Source organism: Spermophilus citellus (assembly GCF_964194105.1).
Source record: "Spermophilus citellus genome assembly, chromosome: 7".
NCBI classification, from domain to species: domain Eukaryota; kingdom Metazoa; phylum Chordata; class Mammalia; order Rodentia; family Sciuridae; genus Spermophilus; species Spermophilus citellus.
In genome coordinates, this window is record NC_138188.1 from 35,957,054 (window position 1) to 35,979,933 (window position 22,880).

At 38.4% G+C, this 22,880-nt stretch overlaps 1 protein-coding gene across 3 annotated transcripts; it reads left to right on the forward strand.

The window, feature by feature from the left end:
- The first annotated feature begins 1,741 nt into the window (after positions 1-1,741).
- On the forward strand, positions 1,742-21,109 carry FAIM (Fas apoptotic inhibitory molecule). 3 transcript variants are annotated; one of them, XM_081301354.1, is made up of 5 exons: positions 1,742-2,241; positions 11,391-11,523; positions 11,872-12,100; positions 19,404-19,453; positions 20,687-21,109. In XM_081301354.1, the coding sequence occupies exons 2-5, from the start codon at positions 11,413-11,415 to the stop codon at positions 20,834-20,836; spliced, it is 540 nt and encodes a 179-aa protein (XP_081157480.1). In that variant the 5' UTR covers positions 1,742-2,241; positions 11,391-11,412; the 3' UTR covers positions 20,837-21,109. The 3 variants fall into 3 exon arrangements, with proteins under 3 accessions (XP_081157480.1, XP_081157482.1, XP_081157481.1); XM_081301356.1 differs by lacking the exon at positions 1,742-2,241 and adding an exon at positions 2,261-2,408; XM_081301355.1 differs by lacking the exon at positions 1,742-2,241 and adding an exon at positions 2,267-2,696.
- The last annotated feature ends 1,771 nt before the right edge of the window (positions 21,110-22,880 follow it).

Below are 22,880 nucleotides of genomic sequence, written 5' to 3' on the forward strand. Positions count from 1 at the left end.
TGGGAAGTCTGAAATCAAAGCAGCAGATCCCATCTGGAGAGGGCTCGTTTTTCTGTTCTAAAGACGGTGCCTTCCTGCAGCATTCTCATGGAATAAAGGAGAAACCTTAATAAATTCTCTAGGTTTAATCTGCTTCACCTGCTATAATTTGCTCTTTTAGATTTAACCCATTTCACCTGCTCCTAGTTACCTGCTTTTTTACTTTAAAAATCAACACTGTTAAGCTGTAGATAATGCCTCTGACACATGGGCTGTCATAATAACTACTGATCATGACTAAATTACCAGTTGTTTCCCAATCTCTAATCACCTTTCCCCACACCACAGACCATAAATATCCCTAAACCCTATTCTCAGGGAGGCATATTTGAGACTTGCTCTCTCATCTTCACACAAGACCACCTCGTGAATAAACTTTCTTCTGTAAACATCATTGTTTCAGATTGCCATATTGTACGGATGACAAAATGGGACTGGTACTGATACCATAGATTACTGGTGAGTTCTGCTTCCTCATATGTTGAAGTATGCCATTAGAGAAGCATGCCAAGGCAAGCATATAAAGCAGGGTTTATTTTAAAAGGGGTATCACAAACTTCTCTGGGAAGGAGAAGGGAACCATAGCTGTTATCCTGTATCCCAAGAAGTGAGGGAATTCTGGCTTTTTATATGTGCTAGGCTTCCTTTGTTCTCCTGCTCCTTCACCCTATCTTTCTTCTTCCTACAAACATGACTAGGTCCAGGAAATGGTAGGTGGGATGGCCAAAAGATGAAAAACAGTTGGGCCCAAGGGGTCAATGTGGAGTGATCTGGTAGGAAGGGGGCCCAGGATAAATTAATTAACAACTTTTACAACTCCCTATGGGGGAAGGACAATCCCTGGGATAGGTTACCTTAGCAACAATTTGGAGGGGGCCCAGTGCTGGTTATACAGATAAGGGTGGATGAAGGGCTCTGAAGACATTAGCATTTCAATTCCTCCAATCTCTGGATAGACCCTTGCCTATCTGCCTGTCTAAATCTGGCTTCAGTACCAGCCATAACCCTCACATGGTAGAAGGGGCAAATCCGCCCCCTCCCCGTGGAGTCTTTTATATCAAGCTGACTTAGTAATAAGCTGATTTTTCATAAATCTTTTGTATACACATATTTGTTACAAGTGTATTCCTTTCCGCTGTAGGCAATTTTTTTTTCCCCTCCAAAAGTAACATTACTTGAGATTTACAGAGACATCTTCCTTCCTCAAATGAATGAGGTTAGTAAATGCTGAGCAATCACGGGTAATCGTTCTTGGTTTAAGTCTTCATCTTTAGGAGCTGAAATCACTCCTACTCTTGACAGGGGATGACAAAGTCATCAGAGTAAGGCAAAAAATAAATCTATCTGATGAGGGGTTTCTAAGAGTCAGTCCAGGTCAGCCAACTCCATAAAGTGGGCTGGAGGTAAGGAAGAACATTGAGGCAGAAGGGCCTGGCAGAAGAAAGCTGCTCAGTTCATGACCTCTAGGAAGCAGAGAAAAAGCTCAAACCTCTCCCATAAGGGCACTAATCCCTCATGACCTAATCACCTCCTACAGGCCTCATCTCTTAACACTTGGGCCCTCAGAATCCCTGAAAGGAACTAGGAAAGAGGGTAACAGTTGATACAAGTCTTACATCCTAAGATGGGTTTTCTTACGAAATAGTATTTGAAGAACAACTTCAACAATAAAGTGGATGAGGAGTGTCCCTGCAGAGGAATAGGGTACGAGAAAGGCGGGGGGGGGGGGGGGGACGACCCACTTTAAGGACAGTAGGTCTTAAAATTAAAACAGCAACAGGGCTCATAAAGCAGTTTTAGGAGTGAAGGCCACGGCGTTCAGGTTGACCTGGGGCATGGCTTCAGTGTCGGCCCATCAGGTTGAGTGAGTCCCAGCGTCCAGCCCGCGGCTGGCCTGCCCCACGTTCGTCGCCGGGCGGTCGCACGCAGCGCAGTGCAGGGCTCGGGAATGCTTCGGGTGACGGCCGGCTGCGGCAGCGGAGGGGGTTGGAACTGTGGTGCGGGTGGCGGCCCTCGCTGGGCGCCCCCGGGGACCTGAGGCGCGACAAACAGTCAGCGCACTTGGATCGCGCCAGAGGAGCTCCCGCCTCAAGCCGGCAGCGCCTGGTTCCTGAGGAAGAAAGTAAGGCCGCGCGGCCGCTTAGGCTGAGCCGGAACCAACCGGGTGCTCGGCGCTGCCTCCCGCAGCCCTTCAGCGCACAGGTGAGACTCGGCCGCGGTGGGCGGCCCGGGCGACCCCGCCCCGGAGCCCCTGCCGCAGTCCCCGGCGGCCCAGCGCCAGGCCGCCCGCGGGAGCCGACCGCAAGTCCGGGTGGCGGCGGCTACGCGGACCCTGGGACCTCGCGCTGTGAGGCCGGGGCCCGCGCGGGGTGAGTTCCGGGGGCTTCCTGCCGGCGGCGGGCTGTCCCGGGTGCCGGCTGCCGCTGACGGCGGGCTGAGCCGCTAGGCGGCAGGGCCCGGAGCCGGCGGGCACGGGGACGGGGGCGTCCCTGCTGCGCCAGGCCCTGCGACCCGTCGCTCTGGCCTCGTGGCCTCTTCGCACACCACAAAGGTTGTAGTACTTGTCCCTGCCGAAAATAAGGAACAGAAAGGCACAAAGAAGGCGGCAAATCAGGCGCGCCCCTGCTCTCCGGAGACCGGCCGGGTTAACACTGGGCGTAAGTCCGCCTCCCCTTGTGAGCACGGGCAGACCCGGATCGCTAAGTGCAGGAACTTGGCCTCTTTCTCCCAAAAATGCACCCCGCGCGTTTCCCGGCGGGTCCAAGTGTTTCCCCACGTCCTATTGGTTGCACTAGACTGCGGTGCTCTGTGCAGGATTGTGCACCAGGAATGTGACCACCGCATCCACCCCCCAGCGGCTGCCTGGGCTTTGACAGGACTGTGATTTACTTAATAGAGGCAGCCCCTCCCTGATGGTGCACGTACAGGTGGTTTTCAGTTTTTCCCTGAAAAAAAAAAAAAAGCAACTGGTAGAGTACTGTTGAGTCTGGTTTTTTTTTTTAGCATAATTGTTTAGAATGAATCCCTAATAAAGGGTTATGCTCTACCCTCCGAAATGGCCTTCAGATAAGTATTCCCATTTTTGTCCTCTGGTAGGTAGCATTTAGACTGGCTCCACGAAGTTCTCGACTTTGAGGGCCCAGGGCTCCACATCAATCGGTGTCAACACTGTTTTGAAAGAGCAAACTGCTGTATTTGCTGGCCTTATCTGGAAATTTTGTTGAGAAAGCAATTAGGAGCCTCTTACTAATTTTTTAAACTGACTTAAACCACTTGGATGAATCACTACAGTTGAACCTAAATTAAGGCAGTATTCAGGCTGGAGATAGTAAATAGTGGAACCATGTAAACCATGTTTAAGGCATGGGAAGGGATTTTCGAAGATTGTGATTGTAGGTAAGTAACAAGATACTCAAAAAGCTTTCTTTGAAGACATGGAAAGTTTCAAGTGAGTAACATTGTCCCCATCAGTATAAATAAGTAGAATGTGTTTGTCCATTTTTTTTTTTCATTTTAAAATCTCCTTGCAAAAATAGAGGAATTTTTAAAAAATTGCACCGAGTTTGATCACATAATCTTGAAAATATTTTATTTTATTGATTTAAAAAATGACATATACAGCACAATTTTTCATATCTCTGGTTGTATATAAAGTAAGTTGATACCATTTTGTGTCTTCATACATGTACTTTGGATAATGATGTCTATCACATTCCACCATCCTTGCTATCTTGAAAATTTAAAGTATAAAACTTTAAAATGACAGTATGTTAATCCCTTTCTCCCAAATTTTAAACTAAAGCCTTCAGGATCCTTCCTCTGTAGAGCCATTCTTTTTGGCCTGTGCTGCTTACCTTAACGACAGATATCCCATTCCCCTATCAGCAGAACAGGTTGTTATTTTTTTTTAACAACTTGATTTAGATATAACTCACCCAATTTAAAATGTGCAAGTTCAGTTTTTTGTATTTTACATTATTTTTAAGTTTTGATTCTATACACATAAATTTACCACTTATAAGTGTACATTTCAGTGGCATTAAATACATTCACAGTGTCGTGCAACCAGGGTCACTATTTGCAAAATTTGTTCAACACTTTAAACAGAATCACTGTTAAAAAAAAAAAAAAAAAAAAAAAAAAACAACTCCTGGGGTGGGATTGTGGCTCAGTGGCAGAGCACTTTTCTCCCACGTGTGAGGCACTGGGTTCGATCCTCAGCACCACATAAAAATGAATAAACAAAGATATAAGAAAAGCAAAACAAAACAAAACAACTCCCTTTCCTCCTTTCCCCAGTCTCTAGTAACCTCTGATCTACTTTATGTCTCTGAATTTGTCTACTCTAGATATTTCATATAAGTGAACTTATACAGTATTTGTTCTTTTTTTCTGGCGTGTTTCACTTAGCATGTTTTCTGATTCATCCATGTTGTATATATCAGAATTTTATTCCTTTTTTTTCTTTTTCTTTTTTTTCATTTTTGGCCTAATAATACTCCTTTGAATGTTTATATATTTTGTTTCTCCATTCTTATGTTGTTGGACACTTGGGTTTCCATCTTTTGAGATATTGGAAAAATGCTGAAATGAACCTTGGAATACAAGTATCTGAGTGCCTGCTTTCTGTACTTTAAAGTATATATCTAGTAGTGAAATTGTTAGGTGATGTGGTAATTCTGAGTTTTTGCAGAACCATCAGAACAATTTTCCATGACAGATGTATTATTTTACATTCCTACTGCAATTTACACAGGTTCTAATTTCTCCACGTCTTCACCAACACTCATTCTTTTCTATTTTTTTAATTGTACCCATACTAGTAGGGATGAAGCTATATATTATTGGGGTATTGATTTGCATTTCTCTCATGATCAATGGTGTTTATCATCTGTGTTTATTTGACCATTTGTATATCTTCAAAAATCAAAGTCTGTTCAAGTCCTTTGCCCATTTTAAAATCAAGTTATTTGTTTGTTTTTTGAGTTGTAGGTGTTCTTCATATACTAGAGATATTATGCCCTTTTCAGATACATGATTTCCAAATATTTTTCTCTCATTCTGTAGGTTATCACTGTCTTGTTAATGTCCTTTGATTCACAAAATTCTTAAATTTTGGTGATGTCTAATTCATTTTTTTTTTTTTGCTGTGTTTTGGTATCTGTTGCCAAATCCACAATTGTGAAGATTTATTCCTTTTTCTTATGAGACTTTTATGTTTTAGCTTTTGTATTTGGGTCATTGATCTAGTTTGAGATAAACTTTGTGTATAGTATGAGATAAGAGTCCTCATTCTTTGAGTATGGAAATTCAGTTGAGCCTGTACCATCTTTCAAAGAGACTGTTTTTTTCCCACTAAATACAGTTTGTGCCCTTGTCAAAACTCAATTGGCCATAGATGGATGGGTTTACTTCTGAACTCTCAATTCTGTCCCATTGGTCTGTATCTATTCTTACACCAGCACCACACTGTTTTGGTTACTATAGTTTGATAGTAAGTTTCAAAATTGAAAGAGCACCAGGTTATGAGGTTGACTTGATGCTATTTCAAATGAATAAATTCTTTAAGGACAGAGATGTATTCTTCAAATTTCTAATAACACCTACTACAAGGTCTTTTGATAGTAGGCCTAAATATTTGGTGAATTGAAACACTGAAGGCTGGATACAGCAAAACCTTTTTTACAGTCAATGTACACCTCTCCTCAGCAAAATAAATAGAGCAGAGCTGCTGCAAATCATGCACAACCAGAGAGAATTTTTTAATGTCTATATACTTGACTTTGGAGTGCTTTTAGGATACTTAGTGAGCACTTGTTGAATGGATGGATTATGTTTGTTCAGGTTGATATTGGTTTGTATAGACCATCCAGAGAAGTCACCACTCATGGAGGGAATTGTGGGGATATTATTAAAATGAAAATCATCAGATGGCAATGAGTATTTTAAAGTTTGTTTATATACTGATTTCTGTGCTGTAGAGTCTAATGAGGTTTTAGAGTAATTATTCTTTTTCATAGTCATTTTCTTTCAGATCTCTAGCCGAAATCTCAATTTTACTTTTAAGTTTACCTGAAAGACTCACAGATGGGTATACTTTTATATGCATGAGGTGAACTGACTAGGGATTTTTAATTATTTTCTCTGATATAAAAAAAGTTAAGAAAACCTGACAGTGTGTTAATCAGTTGAATTTATAACTATTCAGAGTGTATTCTGCTAGGCATGGTGGGGCACACCTATAATCTCAACTACTTGGGAGGCTGAGGCAGGAGGATCACAAGTTCCAGGCCAACCTCAGAACTTAGTAAGGCTCTTAGCACTTAGAAAGACTTTGTTTCAAAGTAAAAAATTAAAAGGACTGGGGGTGTGGCTCAGTGGTTGAGCGCCCTGAGTTTAATCCATAGTACCAAAAAAGAAGAAGAAGAAGAAGAAGAAGAGTATATTCTACTGGGTATGGTGGTATATGTAAATCTGAGGCAGGGTGATCTCGAGTGTGAAGCCATCCTGGACAATTTGGTGAGACCTTATCTCAAAATAAAAAGGGCTGGGGATGTTGCCCAGTGGTAGAGCCTTGTGTGCCAGGCCTTAGGTTCAGTCCCCAGCACAACCAAAAGAAGAGAGTATTTTCTACATATGTGTCCCAACTTCTTAGCAGAGGAGGAAGTCAAAAAACTTTTTTTTTTAAGTACTGAGATAGATATGAAATATATAAGGTAACTGAGGTCACAAGACTAGTGAAATTTCTGGGAAAAGAGAGAAACCCAAAATCAGGAAACAGAGTTAATTTTGGACATTTTTCTTACACATTAATGAGATTTGTTATGGGGATCTCTTTTTTAAGATGGAGTCATGTGGACATTTTTCTTTATTCTTGGTGCATCATTGGAGCCTTCCACAGCATTGTTAGAAAGTTGCATAGATAATAAAAGCATAGGTCCAGCAGTGGAGGTGGCATTTAGAAGGGTAACTTGTTGCCTTGATTTCCCCATAATGACAAAAAGAAGCTGGACCAGGTGATCTTATTGTTTCTGTTTTTGTTTCCAATGCTGAAAATTGTATGACTCTTCATATTTTGGTTGGGGCTATTATAAGAGAGTGTTCACATTAATCCTTGCATATAAAGCAGTTGTTTTCATTTAACCTCTGCCTTTGAAATGGAACAAAATTTGCAGCCTTTTGTATGCCAGAAATAATTATTTAAAAGTTTTATAGTTGTTGTTGTTATTATTAGGTACCAGTACCAGGGATTGAACTCGGGGGTGCTTAACCACTGAGTCACATTCCCCAGCTCTTTTAATTTTTTTATTTTGAGACAAGTTCATGCTAAGTTTCTTAGGGCCTCACTAAATTGCTGAGGCTGGCTTTGAACTTGCAGCCCTCCTGCCTCAGTCTCCTGAGCCGCTGGGATCACAGGGATTCGCTACCACACCCAGCTAGTTATTATTATTTTTAAAAAGACAATTTCATCATTTGTTTAAACAAATGGATAACATGAACCAAAAAATTGAAATACTACTAACTTTGCATTAATGCAGTCTTTTTCTTAATCATGTCTACAGAAAAACAAGCACATAATAATATAATTTTATATTGATTTGTGACTTTGTGTTTAAGAAGAAACATCAAGCTAGTCATGGTGGCAGGTGCCTGTAATCCCAGAGGCTCCAGAGGCTGAGGCAGGAGGATCACAAATTTAAAACCAGGCTCAGCAACTTAGCAAGGCACTAAGAAACTTAATAAGATGCTGTCGCTAAATAAAATATAAAAAGGGCTGGGAATGTGGCTCAGTGATTAAGCACCCCTGGGTTCAATCTCTATATCAAAAAAAAAAAAAAAGAAAGAAGAAACATCAATTTTGATATTCACTGTTATATGTATTGTATTGCTTCAAATTTGCTAGATAATTGCTTCAGCACTTACTCTGACCACTATATATACTTTTTAATTACAATGTACACCATCAATTCCTGGAGAAAGAAAACTTGGTACCTTTTAGGTAGTGCATGAATAACTGCTGAATGGATGAATGAATACTAGTAGTTTTGAGAAAATTTTTAAAAAGAAAATGTGTTCTTGATTTTTAATTTGCTGTTGTCATTTATACTTCTATATGAAAAATAAAGGTAGTATAATTAAGAGAGTTCCTGTTTATTTTTGTGTGACTTAGTAATATTTTAAATTTCTTGTAATAGGAAACAGGGCGATTTCTTCAGGTTTGAATGTCATGCTACTGAACTTTCTAGAATCTCTAAAAGTTTTAGAGCTAAATTTGAATAACATTCTTAAATCCTCTCTGATTTACAGAGGATGCTTATTCGAGGTTTATATTATGCTATTTGGCTTATTCTGTTGCTTTTTATTCTTTTTGTTTTTATAGTTGCAGTAGTTGCAGGATACCCTCCGTTTCATAGAATATATCCTTGGGCTTCTTGAGACTAGAAAAATTCTTTCAAGGGCCTGGGTTCAATCTGCTGCACACACACACACACACACACACACACACACCCCACAAAGACTAAAAAAATCACAAACTTGCAGTATTTAAATAAATAAAAAATGGACTTATTTTAAGTACAAATCTCTGCTTGCTTGATTCTTAGCTTTTCTTTGCCAGTTGCCCATTGGAATTTTTTTAATGGTGTCAATCTCTTAACATTTTTTTCAACAATGTGGCATCTGGATGTTCCCAGCCTGAAAGGATTTGCATTGTCTCATTTTTAGCAATGACAGCATGCTCTTAGGCACTTATTAAGGAGAAGACTAAAGCCAGGGTAGATGTTGGAATCAAAAAGTAGTTGAATTTATGATAGTTCAGCAGGAGTGCAACTCTTAATTCCAAATCTTCTAATGTGGAGGGTTTCCTGTGCATGTGAGTATGTGTGTGCTTTTGGTTTTAGTAAAATTTAATTAGCACTGCAGTCTAGTTACTCATTTCTTGATTACACAGTACTGGGCTGTAGTTCTGATTTAAACCCTGATAGTGACCTGAGGGAGTCATGTTAGTTTTGTGGATTCATTATTGGCACTAGTAATCTAAATGAAATTAAGTTAGTGGGCAAATTAAGTTCATTCTTAGAATGCAAACCACCATATCCCGACTACTTCCTACAAATTTCTCATTTGGAAGTAGCATTTTTTAAAACTTATATTTTTACCCTCTAAAATGCACTGTACAGATTGCATTATAAGTTGGTTACCACCCTGTAACACTGCAGAAGCATCCTGTTTACCTTGGAGTTTTATATAATCCCTGATCCATGGCCTCAAACCCTTGGGGCTTCTTGTGCTTCAGTTTAAGAAGCATGGGACCTAGAGGATCTTTTAGGGCTCTTGTAGCCCTGATATTCTATAATACTTGAAATAAACTAGAATTTATTTTCTAGTGTTGAGAAATTATACTTTTAAGAAATGATAGGAGCTGAGCATGGTGGCATGCGTTTAATCTCAGTGGCTCAGAGGCTGAAGCGGGAGAATTGCAAGTTCAACTCAACAACTTAGCAAGGCCTGAGCAATTTGGTGAGACCCTGTCTCAAAATAAAAATGAAATGAAATAAAATGGGCTGTGGATTAAAAAAAAAGAAGAGAAAAGACATTAGAAATCCACAAAAGAAAGATATATGAATGGTTGATTTGCACGGTTTTACTTCTTTCTCTGAAAATTAAAAGATTGCAATTCTATTGTATGTATAAAAACTGTTTCATCAGAAACTGCATGCAATTTAAGAAATGGATTGCAAAGTTAGAAAAGCCCTTTGTAGATGTCATCGTTGTTGCTTTCAACCTTTCTCTGCTGCAATTCTGCTTTTTTCTTTCCTGGCTGCTAATTGGATTAAAAGACTGTTTTGCCAGCCATGGCATCTGGAGATGACAGTCCTATCTTTGAAGATGACGAAAGGTAATGTCCTGCATTGTAATAAGACTAGGTTTTGAACGTTTCAAAATTGCTAGGATAATTCAGAAGAGTTATTTATCCAGTCTACTCTGTTAAGGACACATTTTGTGACATTGCAGAATGCACGGTTCTGATTTCTGATTTAGAGCAAGGGGAGTGAATACCTACGTGGAGGTAGCCACCACTAGCATGTCATCCTTTCCCACTGAAACTTCATGTGAGGTCTCCAGATCCCTCTCAGCACAGAGTTCTTGGCAACCACTTCAAAATTATACCAAGTCCTTTTAATATCTATGATTTAAAGCATACAAAAGAGGAGATTACAATGAACAAGAAAAAAGATGGGAAGAAACAGCCAGAGTCTTAGGTTTAACTCCAAAGTTTTTGCCATTTAAGCCAGGCATGGAGTGATACACACTCCTATGGTCCCAGCTACTTGGAAGGCTGAGTTTGGAGGGTCACTTGAGCTCAAGAGTTCAAGACCAGCCTAGGCAACATAGTGAGACCCTGTCTCAAAACAAACAAAACCCCCATTTCTGCCAGTTGATGTCATTGTGACCTCAGGCAAGCCCTTAATGAGACTTATCTGTAAAATAAGGGTACTAGTCGTGCCCATCTCGTGAAGAGTACTATAAGTTAATATATGTAAAGTTCAGAACAGCTGGCACACAGTAAGCACTTAATGCCACTGTTAGTTATGATCATTATTACTGTAATAAATGGTGTTTCTCTCAAAGCTAAAATCTATTTCAATATCAACATGTTAATTTTATATTATGCCATTCACATATGATACATATATGTTAAAATAATAATATAAAATATTATTTAAATTTTGCCAGAAATTTTTTGGCAAACAATTCTTTTAAAAAAATTTTCTACAATAATGCTAAGAATTGCTGTTTTCCTAGCATTTTTTTGTATTATTTTTATTGCAATAATAGGATATTTCTTCCATGACTATTTTCCCCCCTCAGTCTTGGTATAATAAATTAGTAAATTAGAATCTTTTTTGATAAGATGAATTCTTAATCATTATTTTAAGTATGAAAAGTTAGGAGAGTTTTTGTTTTACAGTGATCAGATCTGAAAAACAAAAAATAATTACATATTGAGTTTTGTTAATTGGTAAGGAAGAGAGACTTTTTACTGAACTTTCCATGTATATTCCGGTCTAGAACACTATGCAGGATAAACAGATTCTTAATCCTATTAGTATTAAGGTGACTTTGGAATTATCGGACTATATACCCATACATAGTAGTCGTCTCTTAAGGGAAGAGTAAATAAGAAGGAGAAAGTAGTTACATGTTCTGTAAGTAGGATTTCTTAGGAAATATCACTTCAGTGTTTATAATTTTAGGAGTTTCAAGAGTCTGATATTTTCATCTTGGAAGGATTAATTATTCTGTTACTGATTTTGACCCATTATAATAGTTTTGTTTTATCCCTTTAGCCCTCTTTATAGCCTGGAAAAAATGACAGATCTCGTAGCAGTCTGGGAGGTTGCTTTAAGTGATGGAGTCCACAAGATTGAATTTGAACATGGAACTACATCTGGCAAACGGGTGGTGTATGTAGATGGGAAGGTAGGAAAAAATGTTACTTTATAAAATATGGTCACAGAGAAACTTGATTTTATCATGTGAAGTCAGGGCTTTTTTCTTACAGTGGTTTTCTTTATGTTCTGGGCCTATATCATTTTGCTCTACAAAGCAAATAATAATAAATATACCAATTCTTCCAATATAAATCTAATATTTAAACTTAATGCCTTATTTTCTAAAACCTTGGCATTATGAGTTTAAAAAATATCTAAATAACATTGCCATTTGGAAACTTTGAAGTCTCACATTATTTCTAAAATTAGATATTAATTTTCTTCCATTTTTATCTTTTAAATATTTATATATATATACATATATTTTTAAACCTAGGAAGAGATAAGAAAAGAATGGATGTTCAAATTAGTGGGCAAAGAAACCTTCTGTGTTGGAGCTGCCAAGACAAAAGCAACCATAAATATAGATGCTATCAGTGGTTTTGCTTATGAATATACTCTGGAAATTAATGGGAAAAGTCTCAAGAAGTACATGGAGAACAGATCAAAAACTACCAATACATGGGTATTACGCTTGGATGGTGAGGACTTGAGAGTTGTTTTAGGTAAGTTAGTGCCATTTCTGCAGAATTTATTCAGTTTTTATGATGACTGTTTAATTAATTCCTCTAAACTATACAGACCTTTGTGGGAGCTTCAAATAAGAGAGAGAATGTCTAATGTGCCCTGTGTGTATGAAAATTCACTTAATCCACTGTTTTGTATATAGCCAGATATTGATGGGAATGGATTTGAGGGTTATAAACTTAGGTTTTTAAAAAGTAATATTAGGTTTGGGGGTGTTGCTCAATGGAAGAGCACTTGCCTAGTATGCTCAGGCCCTGGGTTCCCCAGGTGTGGGAACATAGGCATGTAATCCAGCTATTCAGGAGTCCGAGGGTCTCAAGTTTTAGAACTGTCATGGCAGTTCAGTGAAATTAAAAAAAAAAAGAAAGAAAGAAAGAAAAGTGCCAGGGATTTAGCTCAGTGGTAAAGTACCCCTAGTTTCAATCCCTAATACCAAAAAGTTAAAAAAAAAAATATGTATATATATACACACACACACACATTTGTTATTATTTAGTATTTTTCTTTGTAAATATGTCTTAAAAGCAATTAGAAATTTGAGATTAATTAATAAGACAGTTTTCTGTAGGTAACAATAAGTATAGGACTGCATTAGATCAAAGTTGTCAAAATGTAGCTAAGGTAGATTTTTTTAAAAAAGTTACTTTCTCTCTTCTGGTTACTCCTAGTATTTCACATTGCTGAGTTAAGACTGTTTGGATCATCTTATAAATTCACCAATTCATGTGTTTAGGTAGTATTTGTTAAATGCCTGTTAGTGTACCAGACACTGAGGATGCCTAAATGAAAAGAGCTTATCCACAGTTTAGTCAGATGCTACCAAATACCTTAAGCTAAGGTATTTTTAAACTAAAAAATATTTATCAAGTACTAAGCACACAGAGTTAAAAAATAAATAAAAGAAAAGAAACCCAAAATTACTGCCTATATAGCTTGTTTATTGAAGTAACTGGGTTGATTTGTCTAGAGGAGTTTCCTATGACTGGATCTTGCTGATTGCATACCCGTAACATGTCTGTCTTCTACATTTCCTGTAAAAATGACAGTTGCCTCTAAAGAATTGGTCAAATTTAGGTTTGACTTTTTTTTCTAGGAGACCACTTATGGTTTGCTATGTCATGGAGCACATGGTGTTTGTCATTTCTCTTTTTTACATCCACCACCATTAATACCTAGATCCTTGCCAAACACTGATATTCTGATTCTCTTGTTCTTTTTTCTTACCTTAAACATTTCTATCTTAAATATTGTATCTACTCATTGGTTACACAAAGAGTGGTACACTTTGTATAGGAAATACAGGATTACTGCTTATTTTTCCCTTTATTCCCCAGCTTTCAAAATATTGATTAGTCCCATTTATTTCAGCTAAAGAGCTAGAATAAAGATTAGTCTTTAGATTGACTCCTGAGTCCTTTTGATACACCCTCAGTGAACTTTGATGCCTTCTTTCCTATCTGGTATGACAAGATATTTCATGCTCATTTTGAACTTTTTCTGCCCAAACCTGGAATCATCATTTCTCCAAGTCCTAGTTTCTATTAGTGGAAAATGATATTTCAGGAGCATAATATTATCATGCACTAAGAATGCTCATTTATTATTTGTAGGTTTCTAGTGGACAAAGCAAGAAAATTTTGTGCATCGGTAGAATGGATGGATGGATGGATAGGTAGATGGCAGGGAGCAAGGAGGGTGCTAGAGAGGGAAAGAGGAATGAGGTAGAAACCTTTTTTTTTTTTTTTTTTTGCCTAGTATGAAGTATCCTATATAAGTTCCTATTGATACTTGTAATTCAAGTTCAGGACTTCCAGGTTTTTACTTAACCTTACCTAACATCTGTATCTTCTTTTCTCCACACTGGGAAGAAAAGGACACAGAGACTGATGCAATTAGGATATCACTTCATTACTCATTTGCTTATATACATAATATATCATGCTATCATCATTAATTACTACCAAAACTTTAAAACATTTTTTACATATCATCTTCATGTACTCTATTTACAGTGTAAATACTGTATGTACATACATACAACTCCACCTGCTTCTCCTCTCCTCCACTCACTCTCCACGTCTTTTTTTCTTTTGCATTCTCAAAGTAGTTAATACTTGTATTTCTGTAGCCATTATTAAGTCTTCTGTGTTTTTACAGACTGATCCTATATTGGAAGCCAATAAATAATATTTATATTGTGCTTTGTAAATATTTTCACAGAGCAGGCCGTGATTACATTCTTTCTCTCTTTTATTGTCCTATCTCCAGCATCCCTCACAGGAAGTTGTTTTTAGTGTTAAGGTCAGATGGATTTCTGTTATATAATCTACCAGTTACTCAAAATTGTTTTACCGCCTTTTAGTTGACTTTGTATTTGGACCGTGATATTTTTGTACAGCTTTTTGTTTTATAGACTTTCCTGATTGGCTTTCTCTTTTCTTATTGGAAGTAGATGTCCATTCTTTGTCTATATTCCTAATGTCTGTTATCATTTTTGTTCATATTTTTTATTATTTGTAATCCTCTTCATGCTTAACAAAAATAGTCTTGGCAGTCTGTTGCCTTCCTGTTTGAGAGTAGGTAGCTCTTGGTCTGCTGCAGAGTGGCCATCTGAGCTTTCTTTCACGGACCTTTAATTCTCCCATTATTGAACTCCACAACTTCTGGTTTCATCTTTCTTTCTTGGGTGTGTGTGGGTGGGGGATACTGGGGATTAAACCCAGGGGTGCTGCACCACTGAGCTATATCCCAGCCTGTCCACCTTTTTTTATGAGACAGAGTCTTACCAAGTTGCCCAGGCTGGCCTCGAACTTGTCATCCTCCTGCCTCAGCCTCCCAAACAGCTGGAATTACAGGTGTGTGCCACCCCACTTGACCCAGTTTCATCTTTACTTAATGGTAATTTCCTGACCCAGGGTATCATCTAGGAGATAAACATTAGTTGACCCTCAGGCTAAATTACTGTTTTTGCCAAGTACAGAGTTTTAACTTCAAAATCATTGTATTTCAGAACTTATGAAAGATTTGTGCCAGTATTTTCTATTCTTATTATTTTAAATGAGAAATTTTATGCCAGTCTGATCTCATTATTCTTTTTTCTGGAGTTTTTAGGAGCTCATCCATTATCTTTCCAAATGTTGCAGTAATATGGTTAAGGAATGTAGTGACTCAAACCTCAATCAAGTTTTAGAACCATTGTATCTCATTGCTTATTGCTGGGAACTTTAGTTTTGAAAGGATTGGATTTATTATCAACATATTTGAACACATGGGGCTTTTTCAGACAATGAAACCAAACCTTTAAAATGATTTGAGGCTACCATGCCAACATTGTACTCAAGTGATATTTAACATTTCATAGTGGAAATGAAGATGTCCGGTACTGTACTTAGCTTAGCTGGTCTCTTAAATTCCCAGGGGACTGTTCACCCACTTGGGAATTCTCTCAGGCCTTTAAGAATCCTTTTCTCCATATACTCTTTGTCTGTCTTTACTTCTTTTTATCTGTTTGTAACCCCTTATGATGATCTTGGAAGGGAGAGAGTTCAATCCAAACTTGTCAATCTGGCCTGGCTAAAAGGGACCTGGTAAGAAGAGAAGGCCTGGGTTAATTTGAGGTGAAAGCAAAATTGCCTAGAGTATTCATACTGTAGGGTTTCTTCTTCTAAGTTCCACCAAACTGCAAACTATTCTAAGGCCTACATTTTACAGATCAGTGATGAAGAATTCAGGCTTCAGGATCTGAGCTGTGTGGTGGGAAAAAGTACCCTCTAAGCCTTGGTTTCCTCATCTGTAAAATGGAGATATAGTATCTCCCTCACAGAGTTGTGTGGGTGACGTTTACTTGAGTTAGTGTACATAAAATACTTAGCATGTTTCTCACATAGTGAATTCTTTAAAAATATCATTCGTAGTTGTTTTTGTTACTTAGACAAAAAACAAGCTTACTTAGGGTTGGAGTTATATATATGTAGCTATATAATGTGACAAGTTTCAAATAACAATATCATATAAGTTTCCAAATTTTATATTAAGAAGTTAGAGTAAAGCTGGAAAAAAATTTAATTATAAAAATATTCTGTTTTACAGAGGCCATATTTCATGCCAAATACTATGCTAGGCACTTTACATAAATGATTCTATCCCTTATTATTCCTGTGTAAGAGAGATGGTATCATCCTCGTTTATGCACAGGGAGATCAAGGCTCCCAGTGGTAGTGACTTGTCACAGGTACTGCTAGTAAACAGGGAACTGGGGTCTGACCTCAAAGATCAAGCACATTCATTTTCACCACCTCAAAAATGTGGAGCATCTAAGGGGACAGAAGATAGTATTGGTTAGCATTCTCCTATGTCACCTAGGCCTTTTCCTGGGCTCAGGTGATCCTCTTGCTTCAGCTTCCCAAAGATAGCCATTTTTAAAAGTGTTGCCTTTTAGTGTTTCTTTATTCAGATTCAAACAAATACACATATTTTATTACCTCCTTATTACATGAAATGTCTCACTTTATTTACTTAGTACATGTTGAAGATCTTTTTGTATTAATACATGAAGAACTTGGTATTTTATAGCTGAAGAGTACATTTCAGTAGTAAATAGTTGTTTAATTCATTCCCAACTGATGGACACTTGGCTGTTTCTAATCTGTTGCTCTTAGAAACATGCATCTAGGAACACAGTGCACATCTTATTTTAGTACAAATTTCTGGAAGTGGGAAATAGGCTTTCTGAGTCAGAGAATAATTGTATTTTTTACCCTCATAGATTTTTACCTAGCAACCCCCTGTGGTACTAATTTTCCCTTGAGTTCTCCAGCACAGCACATTGCCAAACCTGGATTTTTTTAACACTCTGTTAAGAGAAAAAATTGTATTTTTGTGTTGTTTTTCTTTGCCATTTTAAAAGTAGTTGAGTTTAAGCCTCTTTCATATGTTGTTACTTTTATGTTACTTTTCTGATTGTTCCTGTTCACATCCTTTGCTTTTGAGTTGTTAGTCATTTTCTCCTTTATTTCTAGGAATCTTTATATTAGTGAGATTAACCTTTTTGTGCTGTTTCAAGGTTTTCAGGGTTTTTGTTGTTGTTGTTGTTGTTGGTGGTGGTGGTGGTTTTGACCAGAGATTGGACCCAGGGGAGCTTAACCACTGACTTGGATCCCCAGCTACAATTTTTTATTTTGACACAGGATCCTACTAAAGTTGCTCAAGCCCTCACTTAGTTGCTGAGGCTGGCTTTGAACTTGCGATCCTCCTGCCTTAGCCTCCCGAGCTGCTGGAATCACAGGTGTGAGCTACCATGCCTGGCTATTTCAAGTATTTTCTCCAGTTTTTCATTTATTAATTTATTGTTCATTTATTGTATGACTTTGCTTATGTGTATTTAGCCCTCGGCCAGCACAGGCTTCATAAATGAAGGTTCGTCTAAGTGGCTAATCCAAAAGGGAGTTTGAATTAAAGAGACAAGACTCTAATTACCTTTAAACCAGCTCCAGGATGGCTTCTCCTAGCTCCAGCCTCCAGCCACCTAATGTGGTAGCGAGGTTTACTGAAGAGGCTATCGAGAGAAAGAGAACACGCCAGGGAGTGGGCTTTTATTGGGGAACAAAAAATTCTGGGGAAAATCCCATCCAGTGAATATTAAGGGGGCAGTGTCCAAGGTCAGGTGCAATGATTGGGTCTTCAGGGGTATGGGCAGACATGCCTCCACATGGACAAGCCCTCGGACCTGGGGAAAGCTCTGGACACAAGGATGTGTCTAAGCGCCTCTCGCCCAGCCAGGGAAGTAACTCAAATCACGTGCGAGGATGGCCTCCCATATGTGTATCCATGGTTTTTTCAGTCATGCAAATGTTTGTTGTTTTACTTTTATGGTGTCAAATTTACTCCACTTTCTTCATGGGCTTCAGGATTAGCAGTGTTCCTCAGAGGCGTGCCAGTAAGCCATTACAGAAAACCTGTGTGCACCCTGTGTTCGTCAGGCACACTGAATACCAGTGTCCCCACCACTGTGGCTTCCTTACAACTGTGTGCTCTGCCATGTGTTTGGACACACTAAGTCTCTCTGCAGCTGTGACCAGATGCTTCCCACTCAGACAGCCTTTTGGGTGACCCCTGCCCATGTCTCCTGGTGCCTTCTGCTTTTCCATCTAGCCCATCTCAAAAGCCTTTCTCCTTTCTAAGCGAGGCACCCAGCTCACTGTGTGAGGAGAAAACAAGCCCCTTCAGATGGTGCTCCTGCCACAGGCACCCTGCCACACTCACACCTTGACTGGCTTTAGACTTGACCCCAGACAGGTTCTGACCGCCACTTGATTCCTGCATGCTTCTCTCCCCTTTTGTGGCACTTGCTGAGTGCAGCCTTCTCTCCTGCCACTTCTCAAGACATGAACACTCGAACACTCGCAGGTTGCTTTGGGGACTCCCCTACCCTGAGGAAAGCAATGGCAGTCAGCTGATGTGTCAGTGTGCTGTGGTGGCATCTTGTTGCACCCCCTAGACCTATTTTTTTGTTTGTTTGTTTTTTGGGGTTTTTTTGTTTGTTTGTTTGTTTTTTGTTTTTTGGTACTGGGGATTGAACCCAGAGGTACTTAACCACTGAGCCACATCCAAAGCCCTTTTTTCATATTTTATTTAGAGACAGGGTCTCACTGAGTTGCTTAGGGCCTCACTAAATTGCTGAGGCTGGCTTTGAACTTGCAGCCTCCCAAGCTGCTGAGCTTACAGGTGTGCACCACCGTGCCCAGCTCTCATACCTGGTTTTTCCTTATGATCCAATAGTTTTTCCCAAAGTGAAATCGTTATGAATAAGAATATAGATTACTGTGCTATCTGGTAAGAAACTAAAGATTGAATTTCCAAACCTGACTGCTGACTATCCTGCATGGTGGTCTCTGTGCTCTCGTCTAGTTGGGTCAGTGTGAAGCAAGAGGGATTGTCAGGCTCGAGGACAAGGGACGTTCCGTGCAGACAGGCCCCTCGCATTCACTCATATGCAACCCTCCCTCAATGATTGTCCTTCAGTATTTATTTTGTTTAACAAAACTTCATCAATTTGTATTGGTGTCATGACTTTCTATTGAAAGATGTTTTATCTATGAACAAAAATAGTTTCTCAAATTTCAGGGGCGTTTCAAAGCCACGAAAAAGTGTTGCATTTGAGAATGTTAATGGAACTTTAGAAACCCACTGTATCAAACTTTTCCTAAAATAATAAATTTGTAAGGTTATGTTTATCTTTATATTATAGAATCATAACCTTCCAACTTTATGTCACTTTCACAGAAAAAGACACCATGGATGTGTGGTGCAATGGTAAAAAGATGGAGACGGCGGTAAGTCACCATGGGCTATGCCTCGATTCTGGAGATTTCATAATTAACCAAAGTCTTCTTGGTAAAAAACAATAGCTAGGTGCCCCTCCCTCCAAACTCTGAAAATCTTTCCCAGACAGCTCCTAGGGCAGTGAGAGTTTGGAAACAACTTGTGTTCTGACCCAACACCGACCTCACCGTCCCTCCCATCCCACCTCTCCTGGTCCAGCTCCTCTCCTAAAGAGTCCTCCTGTTAAAAAGTTCTTCCCCCAAGACTGCTGTCCTCTGTGTTTATCCATGTAAAGTAATGCTTGATACCACTGCTTCTCAGTTCCCATGCGTAGATGTCACCTGGGATCTTGTTAAAATGCAAATACTAGCATTTCCCTGGCTTCCACCAGTGCTCCTGGCCCCCAGATCATACTTAGAGTGGAAAGGTTCTACTACATGCACCCAAAGCAGATGATACTTTTCTAAAAGCAAGATTTTTATAATGCATATTAACTGTTCCTGGAAAATATCGTAAGTATTATAATCAACTTTTTCATCACTGTGATCTGACAGGAATAATGTAGAGAACAAGTTTACTTGAGGCTTCTAGTTTCAGGTCCCCATCCACAGAAGGACAGCTCCTTAGCTCTGGACCTGAGGTGAGCAGAAGATCAAGGCTGAAGGATAGGGCAGAGGAGAACAGCTCAGCACATGGCACCAGGAAGCAGAGCTCTGCTCACCAGGGACAGAATATAAACCCAAAGGCACCCCCCCCCATGACCCACCTCCTCCAGCCCCACCCCCCTGCCTTCAGTCACCGCTGACTAATCTTTATCTGTTAATATGAGTTGATTAACCCACTGATTGGATTACACCTCCCTTAATTAATCATTTGACCTCTGAAAATTTTTGCATTGTGTCACATGAGCTTTTGGTGACACTTTGTAGCCAGATGGTAACAATAAGTAAGTAGGAAGGGTTTATTATTATGTTAATCATTTTTATTTTTGAAAGCTGTTATACGTATACATTTTTTTCCTTCAAAACTGAAGATTTGTAAGGATTGGCTACAGGTCGTTTGAAAGAAACTTTCAGTTCTTAACAGAAATTTAAAAGCATCTAAATACAAGCATTAGACTTTAAATTTCTACAGCTTAACGCTTGACTAATACCTTATTGTCCCACCAGTACTTTTAGATGCTGTTGATACTGTAGACAAAGAGAAATATTTCTGGCACACTGATCCTTCTTTTGTTGTCCTAGGGTGAGTTTGTAGATGACGGGACTGAAACACACTTCAGCGTTGGGAGCCACAACTGCTACATAAAGGCCGTCAGTAGCGGGAAACGGAAAGAAGGGATTATTCACACGCTCATTGTGGATAACAGAGAAATCCCAGAGATGCTCGAATGACTTCATATTAATGAATTTTTATTTTAAGACATAATGATAAGGACTTTTTAATTACTGTGGTAATTAAATGTGTTCAATATGTACTTATCAGTACATTTAGTCTGCAATGTTTATATTTTTTAGTTACTTGAAACCATAGTATTTCAAGAGTCAGGAAAAAAACTAATTATGTGCAGTCATAAAAATTATGATTTTTTTTTGTAAATAATGCAAACTGTTTTAAAACTGAATAGAAGATAAGATATGGACCAAAATCACCAATGTTTTACAATAGTCACTGTATTACAATAAACACTGTAAAATTAAATTCTTGTTGTTTGATTTGTGTTTTTAAAAAAGTTGGGAGGGGAAGGGGGGATAGGAAGGGCAGCAGAATAGAATAGACATTGTGATTGCTGTACGTATATAGTTGACTGTATGACCAATGTGATTCTGCAGTCTGTACAATCAGAAAAATGATTTGTACCCCAACTGAATCAAATGTGTGAATTGCCAAGATCATTGTAATGTCAAGTGTAGCTAATTAAAAAAAAAATGAAAAGGGTTAGGGATGTGGTTCAGTGGTTAAGCATTCCTTAGTTCAATCCCTGGTACCAAGTAAAATAAAATAAAGTTCTCACCTTGTCTTGCCTTGCAATACCTAAAAAAAAAAAAAAAATGGAAAAGTTGGGCTGGGATTGTGACTTAGAAATAGAGTGCTCACCTAGCATGCATGGGGCACTGGGTTTGATCCTTAGCACCACCGAAAAATAAGATAAAGATATTGTATCCATCTATAACTAAAAAATAAATTTAAAAAAATTATAAGTCTTGGAATATGTTGAACTTATGCAGACAGGTTGTCTCTTTAGCTTAAAGCAGTTGGTTCATAATGATGCAGTTAATTAATATTCTCTGTGTGGTAACCTGTTAAGGAAAATTCAAACAGTATCACATAAGAATTTAATTTTAAAATGTGGGTTTCTGAGGATGGTAAGCTCCTGTGCCTCAGTTTCCTTATCTTAAGATTGAGGCCTTTACTTGTTTTGATGTTTTTAGCTGTTGAATGAGGTACTTTAACAATGAAATCAGCAAAAAAGAAAAAGAGAAATGACATATTACTGTCTGTGTGGAAGAAAGAGGGTACCCCCTGCAGAGTTTGTGGTGAAAATAAGTATAATAAGTTCTTAGGATAGACATCTGATATTTATTAAATTAAAACTTTCATTTATATAAGATTCAAAAATAGTCTCAGAAGTCCAAATAATTCCCACATTACAGGGGACTTAGAAGGTGGCACAAAAGGAAATTCAGCAATGGTAATGTCCTATTTTTGTTCTGGATGCTGGCTACAAAGATTACTTGTAAAAGTTAGGCTACATACCCATAGAACTTTTACCTTTCTGAAATGTACGTTATATTTTATAAAACTGTTGAACTCCAATAAAGCTTTTTAAATGGAGGCAACCAGGGATGTAGCTCAGTAGTAGAGAGCTTTCCTAGCATTTGCAAAGCTCTGAGTTCAACCCCCAGCACTGCAGGGGGAAAAAAAGATTTTAAAATATGCCCACTATGAGGTTTTTTAAAACATTTTATACACCCTTTTGGGACCCTATCCCTTAAGAATAAAGCCATTGATATTAGTATGTAAGAATATATATACACAAGGATGTTTATTGCAGCATTGTCATTGTGAAGAGAAAAACTTCAAGTGGGCAACTGTGAATGCCCAACTGCAGACCAATGATAGGATGAAATCGTTACGCACCATGAACTACAAATCAGTTGTCACAATGAATCACAGAGGTTTTCATGAGATATTTTTTAATGAAATAAAAGCAAGTTGGATATGATATAGTCCCGTTTTATTTTTAAAAATCCTTTTATAATACATGTATGAAAATCTTACTATTTTTTCTGTGTGTGATTTTACAAGCATGGAAATAGGGAAAGTTATAAATGGCTACCATGATTACCTAGTGGGGATGAGCAGTGAGGTTGTGGGGTGGGGGGAGCAATAACCACATAACATTCAAGGAAAAAAATAATTTCATTTTTTAAAAAC

Coding starts and splice junctions, on each gene's coding strand:
- FAIM (XM_081301354.1), top strand. CDS start 11,413: ATGACAGATCTCGTAGCAGTCTGGGAGGTTGCTTTAAGTGATGGAGTC. Junction 12,101..19,403: donor GGACTTGAGAGTTGTTTTAG/GTAAGTTAGTGC, acceptor TCACTTTCACAG/AAAAAGACACCATGGATGTG. Junction 19,454..20,686: donor GTAAAAAGATGGAGACGGCG/GTAAGTCACCAT, acceptor TTGTTGTCCTAG/GGTGAGTTTGTAGATGACGG.